Genomic DNA, 16,880 nt, shown 5'->3' with positions numbered 1-16,880 from the left:
AAACTTTACGAGTTTGGAACGTCCACAGTCAAGGGAAGGAAGGGAGGATGGGGGGGGGGGGGGGTTCTGTTCTCAACGTTGGATCCTCGAGAAAGCACATCTCTTTCCACCCTGCCAGGGTTGGATGGGGGGGGGGTGCCAAAGGCAGAAGGAGGGGGAGCGATGGGGAAGTAAAGAGGGAAGAGTAGGAGGCCTGCTTCTGTTGCTCTCTCTATAGAGCAACAACTATCCAGCTAACTGACTGGGTGCACAATGAGTTAAAAGGCAGCCATCCACAACTAGGCCTATATTCCAACGTAGCAAAAAGTAAAACGAGACACTGAGAGTGCTAGTCCTTTCGGTGGAATTGTATTGTGCCCAATAAAAGCTGGAAGTTGATGTGGTTGGGACCCATGGTAAAGGCTTTATTTTCATCCCAAACCAAATGTTTATCCTTCCTCTTGGCTTGTGTTTGCTCACCAAAAGGCTTTTGTTTTGGTGAATGTAGATGTGTGTGTGTGCGCGTGTGTGTGTGTGCGTGTGTGTATGTACGTGAATGTGAAGGCGGTAAGACAACTCATTGCGCTGATATACGGAGTCCTGTCTAATTACATTTTTTCCCCCGTTTATTTGTGGTTATAGTTCCGTTGTATGCGGTTCAGAAAATGTAGGCACATTGGTAGCCATCTTGTTTGTCTGTAGGAGATGAGTCTCTATGGGAGTGACTCAGATATTAGCAACGATGTCCCTTCAAGTCGATTTCAAGCTCCACATCAAGGCTCGCTTCTGCTGAAATCAAATTTGATTTGTCACATGCGCAGAATACAACTGGTGTAGACTTACCGTGAAATGCTTACGTACAATCCCTTTTGCTTGCGCGTTGGTTGGTCTGGGAGCTGTTCATTTGGATAGGTACATAGTGAAGCCTGTCTGTTCCATTCTTCTTTCTTGACCATGAAAAATAATACATTTTATTTGTAGAGCCCTTTTCATGACATGGATAAATCACAATGGCTCATGAAGCAGCTGGTAACATATTGCTACTGTGTTCAATGAAAGGTTGCCGGTGCTTGGGAGTAACTTGGTCTGTCTATGAGTGAGTCGGTGAGCTTGAGTCTGTGGATACATGTGTGGCTCTGTACATGTGTGTCTGTTTGGGTGCATGTCAATGTGTATTATGCAGTGTGTGCTGCTGAAGGGAGGATGGCTCTTAGTAATTTTTGGAACGGCACAAATGGAATGGCATCCAACACATAGAAACCATGTGTTTTGATATCTTTCCACTTATTCCGTCCAGGCGTTACCACGAGCCCGTCCTCCCAATTAAGGTGCCACCAACCTAACCTCCTGTGTATTATGTATATGTGTGTGCACATACTGTATACCTTTGTGTGTGTGTGGTGTGTGTGTGTGTGTGTGTGTGTGTGTGTGTGTGTGTGTGTGTGTGTGTGTGTGTGTGTGTGTGTGTGTGTGTGTGTGTGTGTGTGTGTGTGTGTGTGTGTGTGTGTGTGTGTGTGTGTGTGTGTGTGTGTGTGTGTGTGTGTGTGAGAGAGAGAGAGAGTGCTCGCATGCGTCTGCGCGGCTGATGAGCTCAGTGGGAGTTTGGTTCCCGGGGGAACGGCTTCTCATTAATAATTCAGACGAGGCTCATTATCAAGGCAGTGCAGATTTCTCCCTGATTCTCGGCACACCAAGTCCCAAGCTGTAAAAGGCRTCACCAAAAGCATTTGACTCTTACCCAAACAACGCCACACCTCCCCAAAGAGCCAATCCGCCGCAAGTCCAGCAAGTTTCAAAACAAAAAAAAACTACCACATCTACAATACTTTTCCCTCTCATCATACCCCCACCCCACCCCACGGGCCTCAGCACCAAGAACACAGTGTTCTTCCATGGGTGGTGCTCCAAGGCACAGGGATAGCGTGTGTGTTTGCGCACATGTACGCATGCATGATAGGAGCCAGCCCAGTCAGAGGGTGATGATGCGATGCTGCAGGAATGACGATCCACTTCGCCATATTTTGTATTTATTTTCAAATGAGCAGAGTCCACGTCCTAAAGACCTAGCCTCACTCACAACACTGCCTTTACAAACCTCTGCCTGAGAAAACTAGAGAAAAGGGGGTTTAGTGTGGTAAGTCTCAACATGGAAACCCTCCAAGTGAGTAACTAGGGTTGTGTCCCAAATGGCATCATATGCCCTACATAGTGTACTACTTTTGATCAGAGCTCTATGGGACCTGGTCAAAAGTAGTGCACTAGAAAGGGAATAGAGTGCCATTTCCAACATATTTCGAATGATACAGCTGGAGAGCGGATGGCTGTAAGGAAACGCATGCTGCTTATAGCACTCTGGGTAACTGGCAGAGGCAGGAGACTCCTAACRAGTAAGATATTTAACCTGAATTGGACCGTGCTAGGATAAACTTGAGGGGAGACATAGAGAAGGAACAAGAGAACATATTGAAATTGGTCAATAAAGACAGACAGTGTGGTATTATAAGTGTGGTTATCTGCGAGATAGAGACAGATAGAGACATTGGGAATATAATTGTGTAATTTCAAAGGGAGAACACTATTGTTTTTCACATTAATGCCTGTTTGGCATTTTGTGAATTTGAATCCTTTGGTAATTTGCATGTACATTCCATCACTTCACTTAGAACTGTGTGTGTGATTGACACAGTTTGTCTTCAATATTCAACGTTTGTCCGAGGGGGGGATAAACGTCAAATTTCAATGGTTCATTTTAGGCATTAAAGGGCCCTCCCACGTGGCGCAGCGGTCTAAGGCACTGCATCGCAGTGCTAGCTACGTCACTACAGATCCTGGTTCGATACTGGGCTCTGTCGCAGCCGCCTGCGACCGGGAGACCCATGATGCGGGGCACAATTGGCCGAGTGTCGTTCGGGTTAGAGGAGGGTTTGGCGCATGTACGCTGACACAGTGGCCAGGTGTATGGTGTTTCCTCCGACACATTGGTGCGGTTGGCTTCCGGGTTAAGCGAGCATTGTGTCAAGAAGCAGTGCGGTTTGGCATGGTAGTGTTTTTGAGGACGCACGGCTCTCGACCCTCGCCTTTCCTGAGTCCGTACGACAGTTGCAGAGATGGGATAAGACCGTAACTACTAAGAAGATATCACAAATTAGGGAGAATTTGGGGGGGGGCATTAATTCGGAATAGTTAAGGTTTGGGATAGAATWAAAAATTAGTGCCTAGTAGGGTTGCAAAGGGTCGGAAACTTTCTGGGAAATTTCCAGATTTTTTTTTWATTCATMAAAAAAGTTAGCTTATAACAGTTAACCTTTTTTTGGTGGGATACACATAAAGCAATTCTAGGTCTTGTGGCATATTTTGGATAAACTATCCCCAATTCAATGGAATTGCAACCCTCTGCATGCACAGTGCATTCTTCCATCACATGTGCAGTGCACTCTCCATCACATGTACAGCTGATTCTCAAGATCTTGCACACTAATGAGATGCTATTGAGCCCACACTACTATACTGTCTGAGCCAAGGACTACATGCTTTCTGGTAAGTTTTGATTACAATACTGGGTGGGGTGAATATATTTTATTTGACATACATTATGTTTTGTTAACTAGTAAATAGTAGCCTACAGCAAAGTGTGTTTAAATAATTTCTAACTTTTTTCTACAATTTCTGCTAGTTAGTTTTTGCTACCATGTGGGTTTTAGCTTGCTTGAGCCTGCTAACTGAGGAGTGTTAATCCACCTGTTTCCATACATGTTTCATTTTAAAACATGTATCTTACAAAGGAGTTGTTTAATCTAACTGCTTAACTATTTATCTGTACATGGAATAGTATACTTTTTTTTTTTACTCATTTAAAAAAAATATTTACAGGAAAATGCCACGTGCASTATCTGATGTGTGGAGACATTTCACTGCAGCTAATGTAGAAGGAAAAGCTGTGTACATTTGCATATACTGTGCCAAATCATATGTGAAGAATGCAACAAAGATGCAGAATCGTCTGGCCAAGTGCATAAAGTTCCCTCAGCGCTCACAACAAGCAACCTCTGACAAAAGTCCCTCTACTTCTATTCGAGGTGAAAATTATGAATCAGACACCTTATTAATAGCAACAGCTCATGGTCCTCCTGGAAACAGAAGTTTTGTTGACTCAATGGAGGAACGTAGTCAGAGAAATGCTGATGACTGTCTTGCTCGAACTGTGTGTGCAACTGGTTCACCTCTGATGCTYACAGGCAATGTGTATTGGAAGAGATTTCTAAATGTTCTTTGCCCAGCATACACCCCTCCAACCAGACATGCTTTATCTACTCATTTGCTGGATGCAGAGTTCAACAGAGTTCAAGTGAAGCTCAAGCAAATCATAGAGAAAACAGACTGTATTGCAATCATCTCTGATGGGTGGTCGAATGTTTGTGGGCAAGGAATAATTAACTACATCATCTCCACCCCTCAACCACTATTCTACAAGAGCACAGACACAWGGGWCAACAGACAYACCRGTCTCTACATTGCAGATGAGCTGMAGGCAGTCATCAATGACCTTGGACCACAGAATATATTTGCACTGATGACAGACAATGCTGCGAACATGAAGGCTGCTTGGTCCTACCCTCACATCACACCCATTGGCTGTGTTGCTCATGCATTGAATCTGCTACTCAAGGACATCATGGCACTGAAAACAATGGATACACTCTACAAGAGAGTCAAGGAAATGGTTAGGTATGTGAAGGGTCATCAAGTTATAGCAGCAATCTACCTCACCAAGCAAAATTAGAAGAATAAGAGCACCACATTGAAGCTGCCCAGCAACACCCATTGGGGTGGTGTTGTCATCATGTTTGACAGTCTCCTGGAGAGGAAGGAGACTCTCCAAGAAATGACCATATCAGTCTGCCGATATGGACAGCCCCATCAAGAGGATCCTCCTGGATGAAGTATTTTGGGAGAGAGTGGTAAGCAGCCTGAAACTCCTGAAACCTATAACAGTAGCCATTGCACGGATTGAAGGAGGCAATTCCATCCTGTCTGATGTTCAGACTCTGCTTGCAGATGTAAGAGAAGAAATCCGTACTGCCCTGCCCACTTCACTGTTGCTCCAAGCAGAGGAAACGGCAGTTCTGAAATACATCAAAAAGCGTGACGACTGAATCCCATACACGCCGCAGCGTACATGTTGGACACCACGTATGCTGGCAAGAGCATCCTGTCTGGTACAGAGGTCAACAAGGCCTATGGTGTCATCACTACCGTGTCTCGCCACCTTGGCCTGGATGAGGGCAAGGTTCTTGGCAGTCTGGTGAAGTACACTTCCATGCAAGGGCTTTGGGATGGAGATGCAATATGGCAGTCGTGCCAATATCTCATCAGCCACCTGGTGGAAGGGACTTTATGGATCTGAGGCTCTTTCCCCTGTTGCCTCCATCATCCTCCAAATCCCACCAACATCAGCCGCCTCAGAGCGCAACTGGTCCTTGTTTGTGAACACACACACCAAAGCACACAACAGGCTGACCAATACAAGGGTTGAAAAATTGGTGCCCATCAGGGAAAATTTGAGGCTTTTTAAGCCWGACAAAGAGCCATCCTCAACAAGGTTGGAAAGTAACAGTGAAGATGAGGCCTCAGAGTCTGATGTTCAAGAGGTGGACATTGAGAAGGTCCAGGGAGAAGACATGGAAGCCTGAGAAGAAGACAACCAAAGCTTTAGTTTCTAGACTATCATTTTACAGATATATGTTGAAAACGTTTTTGGGAGATGCGATGGGTCATTGGGGATCATTCAATATTCCCTTTTGTTGTTCAGTGAAATCATCCCATGTGAAGAATCAACTCATTTAATTAAAGTTCAATTCGTAATTAAAAAATTGTTTTTATTTCTATTGGAAGGATTTCATCATTTACAATTATGTCTACTTATGATAAGGTAAAATGTTTATGTTACTGTCTCCATATGATATGGTAAATATATCCAATGCAAAAAACATCTACATTTAAATGGTATTAATATTAATTTGCATATATTTCTGTTAATTCCCATATATTCCCGTTAATTCCCATATATTCCCGTTAATTCCCATGGAAAGTTTCCACCTCTGAATATTCCCCAAAATATTCCCCAACCCTAGTGCCTAGTACTGTGATTAAACACGCGACCCTCGGTGCTCGCTAGCAAGTCGCAAGCCTACTTGATGGTAATAGCGCTCACCATTGCCCCTAGTGGATGGTTTTGAAAGCATCTCCCGACGTCATGGGGACCTGGACGAATGTCAAATATCGTCTTGGATCTGGAGTGACCTGGCTGGTGTGTGCATGCATGTACATAACAGAGAGTGTGTGCCAAGAGAGAGATACTGTATAAGGTGTTCATAATCAGACATCATAAATCTATCCAGCTTGTATCATCTGTGCTCTCATTGTGTGCGTCACTCTCTGTGTCTCTCTCAAATTACCCGAATCCCCTGAGCCAAAAGAGAGGATRAAATATGAATCAACTGAAGTCTAGGATGGTTTCCAGWCTTGCACCCTCAGACTACCCACCCGCAACACGGACGCACACACACAAACACACACACTCACGCGCACACACACTCACGCACAAACTCACACACACGATCAAGAGTTATCAGTCTCCTTTCCGTGCTAAACCTTTACACACAAAGTCATAGACATACCCTCTCACACACAGAGACAGCCATATCCCTCTTATTTCCCTGTGGCCTGTGTGTACTGACAGCACTATGAGTGTCTGTACATCTCTCCACAGACATTGGCACACATGTCAGTGTCACGTTTGTAGAAATCAATAACTCAACAGATATTATCCAATTAACTTTAGCCCCTATAAGAGTGATGACTGCATCGTAACACTGTAATGTGATTGTGTGATCGTCAGCGGACATCAGGGTCGTGTTCATTAGGGCAGGCAACGGAAAATGTTCTACGTTTTGCAACAGAAACCTAAAATGAGTCCCTCCCTGTTTCAGTCATTTTCGTTAATTTGATGCCTAATGAATACAACCCTGTCATTCCAAAATGTCAAACAAACAGCCCAAACTCAATCAGATGTCTTCACTCTCCCTCTTCTCCTCCCCCTCTCCCTCTCCCTCTCCTCCTGTCTCTTTCTATTTCCCCCTTTTCTTCTCTCCACTCTCTCTGATTTGGCTGATTTCTGTCAAGCAGCTAGCTAGCGGTTGACCCTATGCCCTCTTGGTCCGCCCGTTACCTAAAGACACATTATAAATAACAGTCTGGTCACTTCAGATTAGAGCGTCTGACTGACGCACCCGCTCCGACCTGCCTCGCAATCCCTTGGCATCTGACTGCCTGCAGCTTACACACACACACCACACACACACACACACACACACACACACACACACACACACACACACACACACACACACACACACACACAACACACCACACACACCACACTAAGTAGCACATAGAACAACACCCATTCAGAGACCCCCCCCCCCCACACACACACACACACACACACACACACACACACACACACACACACACACACACACACACTCAACAACCCACACAACACACACACACACACACACACACACACACACTCCCTTGAACCTCCTTGAACTAAATGAAGTTAGTAGCCCCTGCAGGCATTACACAAACAAGCACCGTTAAAACACACCGTTATAGACATTAGGAAGTCAGCGCCAAGGCTGTGCACCATTCTCTGCAGTGACACGCTGTCACACAAATCAGAGGGGCCAAACACACACGTCTATAGAATGAGACAACCCCTCCCCCTGCAGTATCCCCCAYAAAGACACACCACCACCACTCACTGTTGACCCTTTGTTGTGTGTTCTCAGCATCATGTGTGTGTATGTCCTGCGTGTGCTTGCCCTCATACGTGCCCGCGCGTGTGTTCGTTTCTATGCCTGTGTGTGTTTGCGTACACGTGTGTGCGTGGCCAACACCACAAAGCACCACAAAGCCCATGCACTACAGTAGCCTCCTCGAAGGAGATGATTAGGTTCAGGCCAGGGCCTCAGATTCCAGCCTTCCTAGAAGTCAGAGGAGCAGGTATTTATAGTCAACAGTTGGTTGTTGGCAGTACTGTCTAGGACCAAGAGGGAATCCAGTGTCCATTCCAGACCAAGAGAGAGAGAGGAACTGGAAGCTTAAAAGACTACCTGCTTTTGGACCAGATTAGAACTACTACCTACAGACAGACCTCTCTTAATAGCCGCCTGCCTGTGCCTCTCCGTTTAGCCGACCCCTCCCCCTCTCATCCTCCTCCGCAAACCATACTATTTCATTTCATTTCATCAGCGGCTTACCAATATTTTTGTCTTTTATCTTTTTCTCCTTCTCCCGCAAAAACAAAACAAATAACAAACKTGCTCCACACATCAAATGCTTTCGCCTATTGATTGAAATGGGAATGCAGCGTATGATGCAAGCAATCTTATCCAACTCTCACACACACTCGCACGCACATTACGAATAATTAGGGAGCCTGATATGATTGTGTAAGTATGCGAATGTGTATGGGGAGGGGAGATAGCGTCTACAAACAACTGACTCATAATTTGGACTGTGCTGCGAGTCTGCGACAGTATTTGCATCAAAGCAGTTGGCCAACAACTGGACGTTAAACCCCTGCACAGTCCATCATTTAAAGTGATTATTGACTATACCATACGTTTTTATTGCATACAAACGGCTGCTGTGCGGACGATGGGGTTGTGTCGCATTAACCACTGTCTCAGGCCTGAGTATGCGAGTGCTTCCTCTAAGTGTATGTTTTCATTACCTACCACGTCTCTCAATGAAACCAGGCCAGGGCTATTACTGCAATTACGCCTTGCTTTAAAACAACTTTCCTAAACACCTTCATTACCTGGGATGGACCGCGCCTCTCGCCGTTCATAATAAACCTGGGTTCATAATAACCCTGGTTGTCAGACTTCCTCAATCTTCCAGGGAGTCAAACCCCCTAATTTGCCCGTTTCGTAACTGTCGGTCTCGCTGACTGGGTGACACTAGTGCTAAAGATAAAGCTTGGCTCTCGCTTAGCGGTTAGAGTCTGTTAGCTATGTCAATATGTTACTATTCCCTCTGCTAAAATGTACTGGAATGCAACCCTAGGACAAGTGAGCTGGAACAAAGTTTCGTTGTTATCTGGTAAATATTGTATATCTAATAAGGTGAAAGAAGTATCATACAATCTCATTCATAGAAGCTACCCTGTAAAGACCTTTATTATACGCAGGTTTAAAATAGCTATTGATAACAAATGCGTATTTTGTTGTTGTGACCCAGAGACTCTTGACCATTTATTTTGGTACTGTTCTTATGTTAGAAGATTTTATTTGAAAATAAACAACTATTAATGTTAATTTGAAAGATTCTGATATTATTTTTTATTTTGATCCAAATGATATGGACCCTGATTTAACTGTCATTGTTCATTTGTTTATATTTCATGGAAGATTCTTTGTCCATAAAATGAAGTGGGCAGAGAACAAACCCCTCTTCACATTATTTAAGATAGAATTGAAATATTATTTTGAAATGATCAGTAAATGTAAAAACAAAAAAGCAATACGCACCATAAAAGTATTCAACAAATTGAAAATGAATCTTGATATCTAATAACCCTGTCTGTTAGGTTTATGTACTCTTGTTTGTATATTTCCGTTTTTTTTGTATTTGTTGTGTTCATAATAAAAAWWAAAWAAWAAAGAGTCTGTTAGCATGGTTAGCGTCTGTTAGCGGTGCCACTGCCGTCGAGGTACAGGGCAGGGATAACACGGGCTAAGCCACCTGCAGACACACCTTACCAGTGCTCACTTAAATGGCCTGGATTTAAGAGTTAAGAGTCAGCCAGGCGCTCGGCGATTAAGGCTAAGCAGACTAAAGGACTGCACTCAACACACTCCTCAACTCGTGACTGCCTAARTGCACCCTACTCCCTATATAGTGCACTACTTTTGACCAGGGCCCTTATGGGATTGGGCGCCATTTGGGACACACCCACGGTCTCTTTTAGAACCAGCCTACAACAGGTGTTTATGTGAAGACGACCGAACTCCACATAGAGAGACATACCGGTCATAAAGACAAAAGTCGCGTTTAAATGGAAAAGAAACACTTAAAACCCCAGGCCTCCAAGCATTTCTCACATGTACACCAATAAAGTGTTGGTTCATTACTATGAGCCTGGTTGTGAAAGACTAAACTGACACTTGCCAAGTATGAAATACCAGGTAGGTGATGAACTGACGTGTGATTTTCACTCTTTTATGGGGTGGTATTAGTGTAGTTCTGAATCCTCCGTCTACGTGTTCTGGTGTTGATTACTGGCTGTGGTCCTTTCGAAGCTGCTTTTCGGGGTCGTGTTCAAGGCTAGCTTTGTTGAACATTGCAATGTCATGAATAGAGCCCACATTATTGCTGAGTCTACATGTCAGAGAGGCATGTTTGTTCTACGTAAGATCTGAACGCTCCACGACGTTGTGCCCTGCTTAACATGCCCCTTGTGATACCCTGACCTAACCATGTCTATTCACAATAAGTAGTGAGCAATCAAACTGGCCCGGATGATTTTCTCATATGTTTTGAAGGATCTCACCGTTAAATTGTGAGGGTAAAACCACCACAACATAGCCWACATGTACAGTGGATGTGTTTTTATGTATATACTGTATACACATGTTCTATTCATATACTGTCCATAATGGGGCGGCAGGTAGTCTAGTGGTTAGAGCGTTTGACTAGTCATTGAAAGTAAGAATTTGTTCTTAACCGATCTGCCTAGTTAAATAAAGGTTAAAAAATTGAATAATAATACGTCTATACACGCCATCATATACATATACACTGAGTGTACAAAACGTTAGGAACACCTTCTCAATATTGATTGCACCCTTTTTTTTGCCCTCAGAACAGCCTCAATTCGTCAGGGCACGGACTCTACAAGGTGTCGAAAGTGTTCCACAGGGATGCTGGCCCATGTTGACTCCAATGCTTCCCACAGTTGTATGAAGTTGGCTGGATGTTATTTGGGTGGTGGATCATTCTTGATACACACAGGAAACTGTTGAGTGTGAAAAACCCAGCAGCATTGCAGTTCTTGACACACTCGGTGGTACCATAACTACTACCATACCCCGTTCAAATGCACTTAAATATTTTGTCTTGCCCATTCACCCTCTGAATGGCACACATACACAATCCATGTCTCAATTGTCTCAAGGCTTAAAAATCCTTCTTTAACCTGTCTTCTCCCCTTAATCTACAGSTGACATCAATAAGGGATCATAGMTTTCACCTGTATTCACCTGGTCTGTCTATGTCATGGAAAGAGCAGGTGTTCTTAATGTTTTGTAAACTCAGTGTATATTCCGGACTCTGACATTGCTCGTCCTGATATTTCTTCTTTTGTTGGATTTGTATGTATTTTTGGGGGATTGTTAGGTATTACTTCACTGTTGGAGTTGGAAACACAAGCATTTGGCTGCACCTGCAAAATATGTGTGCACGACCAATCAAATTTGATTTGATACGATCACACAGACAGAAAAAGAGACGATGACAGTAGCTTTCAAAACAGCCTCTTAGGAGGGAACCAACAGGAATGACTGACAGCGGAGAGGGGAGGGGATACTACAGTCAATTCCACTTTATGCGCGACAACGGTTCAAACTGCTGTGAATTTCACAAAGGTTCTAAAAGGGTTCTTCTGATCTRCAGGGACGAGGGTTCTACATGGAACATTTTGGAACCTTTTTCATACAAAAATGTTTCTTTGGAACCTTGTGTCTATGAAAGAAAGGATTCCAAAAGTGTTCTTCGTTGGGTGAAAACGTTCTATCTGGAACCATAAAGGGTTCTTCTACCTGGACAAGTCATGTGGTGTGGGTTTATAAACGCTCCCACCTGTGACCTCATCATGTCTGGCCCTCAAGGTCTCCTCTCTGAGAGGCTCAATATCAACAGCCACACTTGTGCCTCTAACTTTCCTTGTTACTTTGGGATTTTATGTTCTTAACATTAGCTTGTGTTAATGAACAACAGCGATAGGAGTGAGACGGTATAATAATGAGGCTGATACAGTAAAATGGGCAGACATCCAGGAGAGGCTGCTCTAGGCTGCTGGCGAGACAGGTGGTAGTCTGTGTGTGCGAGTGCGTGTCTGCGGATAAGCCCCTTTTGAATAGCCTACCCCCTGAGCACAGACGTCAATTCAACATCTATTCCATGTTGGTTCTATGTAATTTAATTGAAATGACGTGGAAACAACATTGATTCAACCAAGTGCCCAGTGGGTATTTACACTATTGACAGCTGACCAGCTACAACTACAAGTGTCTCTCAAGTGACACCTTAATAAAAAGAGAGTGTACAGTAGGTGTGTATTTTTATTGGCTATATGCCTCTGTCTGGGGCCTATTTCTCTGTCTCACACACATGGAGATAGTGTGAGAGAGAAAAAAAAGGAGAGAGAGAGAGAGAGGAGAGAAACCAAAGGAACCAATATAAAAATGCATGCCATGTGTGCATTTTCATGATCATAGGCTGTGGAATGGGGGCGGTTACTAATTTACTGTATACATGTAGCCAAACCAAAGATGGAATTATGAAGGTATGCACACTGCTTTTACAACCTCTACCCAGCTCCATTCCATGTTGCTGTCAATGGTAGGCTACAGTAATTTACTGATCAGTGGCATTGACGAGAGGGATAATTACATGGCACCATTCATGCGTAACGACCCTAAAGTGTGACATGTGGCAATGTAATATACACTATGTGTGCAATAATGTAGCCTCTAGCCCAGGAATAGCCTACCCAATGTTGTCTTGACTGAGACTTCTGGTGTGTTTAATATCGACATAAAGTATTTTATATTAGGAAAAGTGTAAGATATGCGCTTACCTTCCATCCAGCTGAACTATTACTGTCGCCCTTATCCTTGAAATAGGGAACATAGCGGACCATCCAATCATAGACCTGTGAAAGCGTGAGTCTTTTTTCAGGGGTGCTTTCAATGGCTCGTGTGATAAGGTCCGCGTACGACTGGTTACCCCATGCGTTCCGCCGCGAGGATTTGGCTTTGCGCGATTGTCCAGTCACATCAAGAGCCGCGCTGGCCAAGCATGGGTGCGTCGCCCGGATGGGAGCCGGGGCGACTGCTGGATGCTTCAGCTCCGTCGGMGTGCCACCCATTCTCCCCGCTCTGCAAGCTGAAACGGCTAGATTGTCATCTGGTTCCACCTTGATGGTGGTCAGTGGAAGACCCCCATTGACCTCCTGTACTTCGGGGAAATCCTCCGGACAAGGCAGTGGCCAAGTGCACGAGCGAGGCCGGCTTTGCGGCTCGAAATCCGAATCGATATCAACCTGATGAGCCAATTCGTCGTCCTCCATCATCAACATTTATCCTCAGTTGTGAAGGAATAACCGGGTTAGAAAGAAATACAATACCTCCACAATTCCCGTATTGTCTCCAATACTAGGCCTACTTCAAGCCGAAATCCGTCTCGTGACGTTGATATTACAGTCTGATTCAATAAAGTAACGATAAAATCTCAGAGAAGCCGGCTGCTGTGGAGATGGATGATTTTGAATGGCTCGTCTGCAGTAGGCTATCACCGACCCGCATGTAACGATAAGAGTAGCAATAATAGTAACAATAATCGTTCTCCCATTTTACCTGAAATAAAACATGTTCAATTGGGGGAATTATGAATTGCCTACATCTCCAGCAGCTAGAGTCAATCCAAATGCATGACAATGTCAGTTAATCCGGCTGCAGCAACAGATGATACCTCATATAACGAGAATGGAGATGAAGAGAGCCGTCGAAAGAATCCGACAAAACATAGACAAGAATAATTTTAAATCAACAGGATTGTGCAGACAGCACAGACAAGCGACGATGTGTGATTATCGTAAATTATTAAATATTCCAGTCTTCACGGAATAGGCTGGCAAATGCAAGTCCATTCACAGTCACACACAAACGATTCCGAATTCAATTGCAATGATACTTTTTAAAAATCGGGTCGCATGTGTCTTTTTAAAAAAGCGACACACTTCCAGACATTGCACAGTCCAGCATAAGTCTGTTCTTGTCCACTTGATAAATAATTTTATCACACGTCTAGCTCGCCTCTAGTATTTCTCACATGTAGTCTATCTCCAATCTCCTTTTCTTACTCTCAGATCCCCTCACATGTCCTCATTTAATAAAACTCGTTTCGTAAATGTGAACTGATGACGCGCTGACGCTGTCGTGTGGAATAGATGCTGCCATTGGATGGCGCGCACATTACTCCCAGAACATGCTTTAGAACACCCCGGCCCGAACTCTCTCACATCATATCAACCCCATCATAAAGCGGTATGTTGTTGCAACGTGAAAATGTTGCAACATGAAAAATATGCATAATGTTCTTATTCTCTGGAAAATCGGCTGCTGCGCGTTTTAATGCGACATTTGGTCTCCAGATTCCAATTAGCCTAACTTTCACTCTTAAGAGAATTTGGTGCAGATATAACCTCTTAATGTCCTTATGATCAGTCTTGGAGAATCAGTTGATAATCTCCTTTTGGCGGCACGGTGTCCAAAAAGACCCACTGATGCGCAAAGGTCTCTGGTGGTGCACCAGAACAGCGGGAGTGTAGTTTTCTACCACAATTAGATAGATTTAGTTCAGATTAACAGAGATTAGGTAACCCCAGATTCTAATCCGATATGAGTGAGGAAAAAATAAAATAGCTACATGCTGTTCAATTATCWYTGCTCTATTCCCTCCATCACCGGAAAAAAATGTAGGCGTAGCACATAATTTTCTAAAATCGCTTTTGCCAAGCTTCGATGCGTTACAGCTTTCTACACTGAAGAAATGACTGTTGAGGATGTCAGACTCCCAGTGGCAGCCCCTGTTTGACCCGTGTGTGTAACTACCAGATTGCTACATTGACCGAGGGGATGCCGCCCACTGTATGGCGCCGCCTCCTCATGTGTCAAAATTGACAGCTGGGCGGGCGCATTGCTCAGGTGCTTAGACGCGATTGGCTACCGCAGTTCAGACCACGTTGTCCGTTGGCTGATTATATGGCAGAAAGGGTTAATTCAGATGAATAATGTAATCAATCTAGTGTCCTTTATTTTGACTGAGAAWGTATAATTTTATTGGTGGTAAATCTGCATCACATATTTGTCATTGACAGGGTGAACAAAGTAAAGTAAAGGGTGAACAAAAGCACAGAGTMATCACAGACTGGTTATTTAGACACCGTGTTATTCACTCCCATTGTCTAACTCAAAACATATGGGTCAGTGGTTTTTGAAAAACAGACACTAGCCCTATAAACTACATRAAACTAGAAAAGCAAAAATAGACATAGGGGGCTGCCTAACCCATMGCGCATTTTTTAACCACACAGGAATGGAAAACATATACCCAAAAGCTTTGCAACATATCTGACCCATACTGTACTTTTCACCAAATAAATAAAACTTGCTTTACAATCCTATTACACAGTTATTACACACATGGACACATCTAATTTACTGTACATGGGTTGCTCATTAATACARTGTTCAAAAGAATACCGGAAAGATTCAGGATTAGGGCAGTGACTTTTAAATATTTGTTTTTAAATGTTTTTCATTCGTGAGGAATAAAATGTAATTTTCCATCTTGAAATTGTTTGGGGTGGACCTTTAGACTGCATGTTGGCTTGCTGCCCATTGTCTAGTGAAGTAACCAACCCAGGATCAGGTGAGTAGTTGGGCAATGTCGTGGCCATTACGGAATGTCTGCACGCACCAGTTATGAGATAGGTAGGCCTACACTACCAACCCACAGTCATTGCCCCACACACACACACACACCCACCTGTGAATTACTTCACATTGCATTATTTGTTCTGCAAAAGGGGTTGTTAATGTTCTACATGATTTTACCCATGATTGAAGTTTTTGGCAGAAGCTTTTGTTCTGAGGACAATACTAGATGGTGGATCGAATAGCATTGTTTACTTGAGGGACTGACAGCACACACAAAAAACAATGCGCACTCACATATTCCTTGAGTGATATAAGTGGCCACAAAATATCCCAAACCTCAAAAACATCTATTTAAAGAACACGCTGAGATTGTCTACCAAGTCCCCACCCATTACACCTACTACAGTAAGTACATTTAAAGTTGCACAATATGACTACAAAATGCAGTAAAGTCACAGTTGTGAAATTGTACATGTCAAATTGTCACGCCCTGACCTTAGAGATCCTTTTTATGTCTCTATTTTGGTTTGGTCAGGGCGTGAGTTGGGGTGGGCATTCTATGTTTTGTGTTCTACGTTTTTCTATTTCTGTGTGTTTGGCCGAGTGTGGTTCTCAATCAGAGGCAGCTGTCTATCGTTGTCTCTGATTGAGAACCATACTTAGGTAGCCTTTTCCCACCTGTGTTTTGTGGGTAGTTGTTTTCTGTTTTGTGTTGCTGCACCTGACAGGACTGTTTCGTTTTYGTTCATTCTCTTTGTTGTTTTGTTTAGTGTTCTGTTTAAATAAAAATAACATGAACACTTACCACGCTGCGCTTTGGTCCACACCTAATTCAACAGACGATCGTTACACAAATTTAGCACATGCGTGAGTTGGAAGAATGTGTCATAGTGTGTCATGGTATTACCGATAAATATATTGTTTGAGAAACCCTTCACAGAACAATGCAAACTGGCTCTAACCAGAATAGAAAGATGAGTGGGAGGCCCCGGTGCACAACTGAGCAAGAGGACAAGTACATTAGAGTGTCTAGTTTGAGAAACAGATGCCTCACAAGTCTTCAACTGGCAGCTTCATTAAATAGTACCCGCAAAACCCCAGTCTCAACGT

The 16,880-nt window shown here is 43.6% G+C and overlaps 1 protein-coding gene across 1 annotated transcript in view; it reads right to left on the bottom strand.

The window, feature by feature from the left end:
• Positions 1-14,892, bottom strand: part of LOC111965218 (forkhead box protein O6-like) — a 46,496-nt gene extending 31,604 nt beyond the window's left edge. The window contains exon 1 of the mRNA XM_023989264.2: positions 12,908-14,892. Coding sequence (XP_023845032.1) covers positions 12,908-13,408 — 501 coding nt within the window. The 5' untranslated portion in view covers positions 13,409-14,892. The remainder of the gene's footprint in view (positions 1-12,907) is intronic.
• Between the last annotated feature and the right edge of the window lie 1,988 nt (positions 14,893-16,880).

Source organism: Salvelinus sp. IW2-2015, linkage group LG6.1, assembly GCF_002910315.2.
Source record: "Salvelinus sp. IW2-2015 linkage group LG6.1, ASM291031v2, whole genome shotgun sequence".
NCBI classification, from domain to species: domain Eukaryota; kingdom Metazoa; phylum Chordata; class Actinopteri; order Salmoniformes; family Salmonidae; genus Salvelinus; species Salvelinus sp. IW2-2015.
This window is presented reverse-complemented; position numbering and strand designations above follow the sequence as displayed.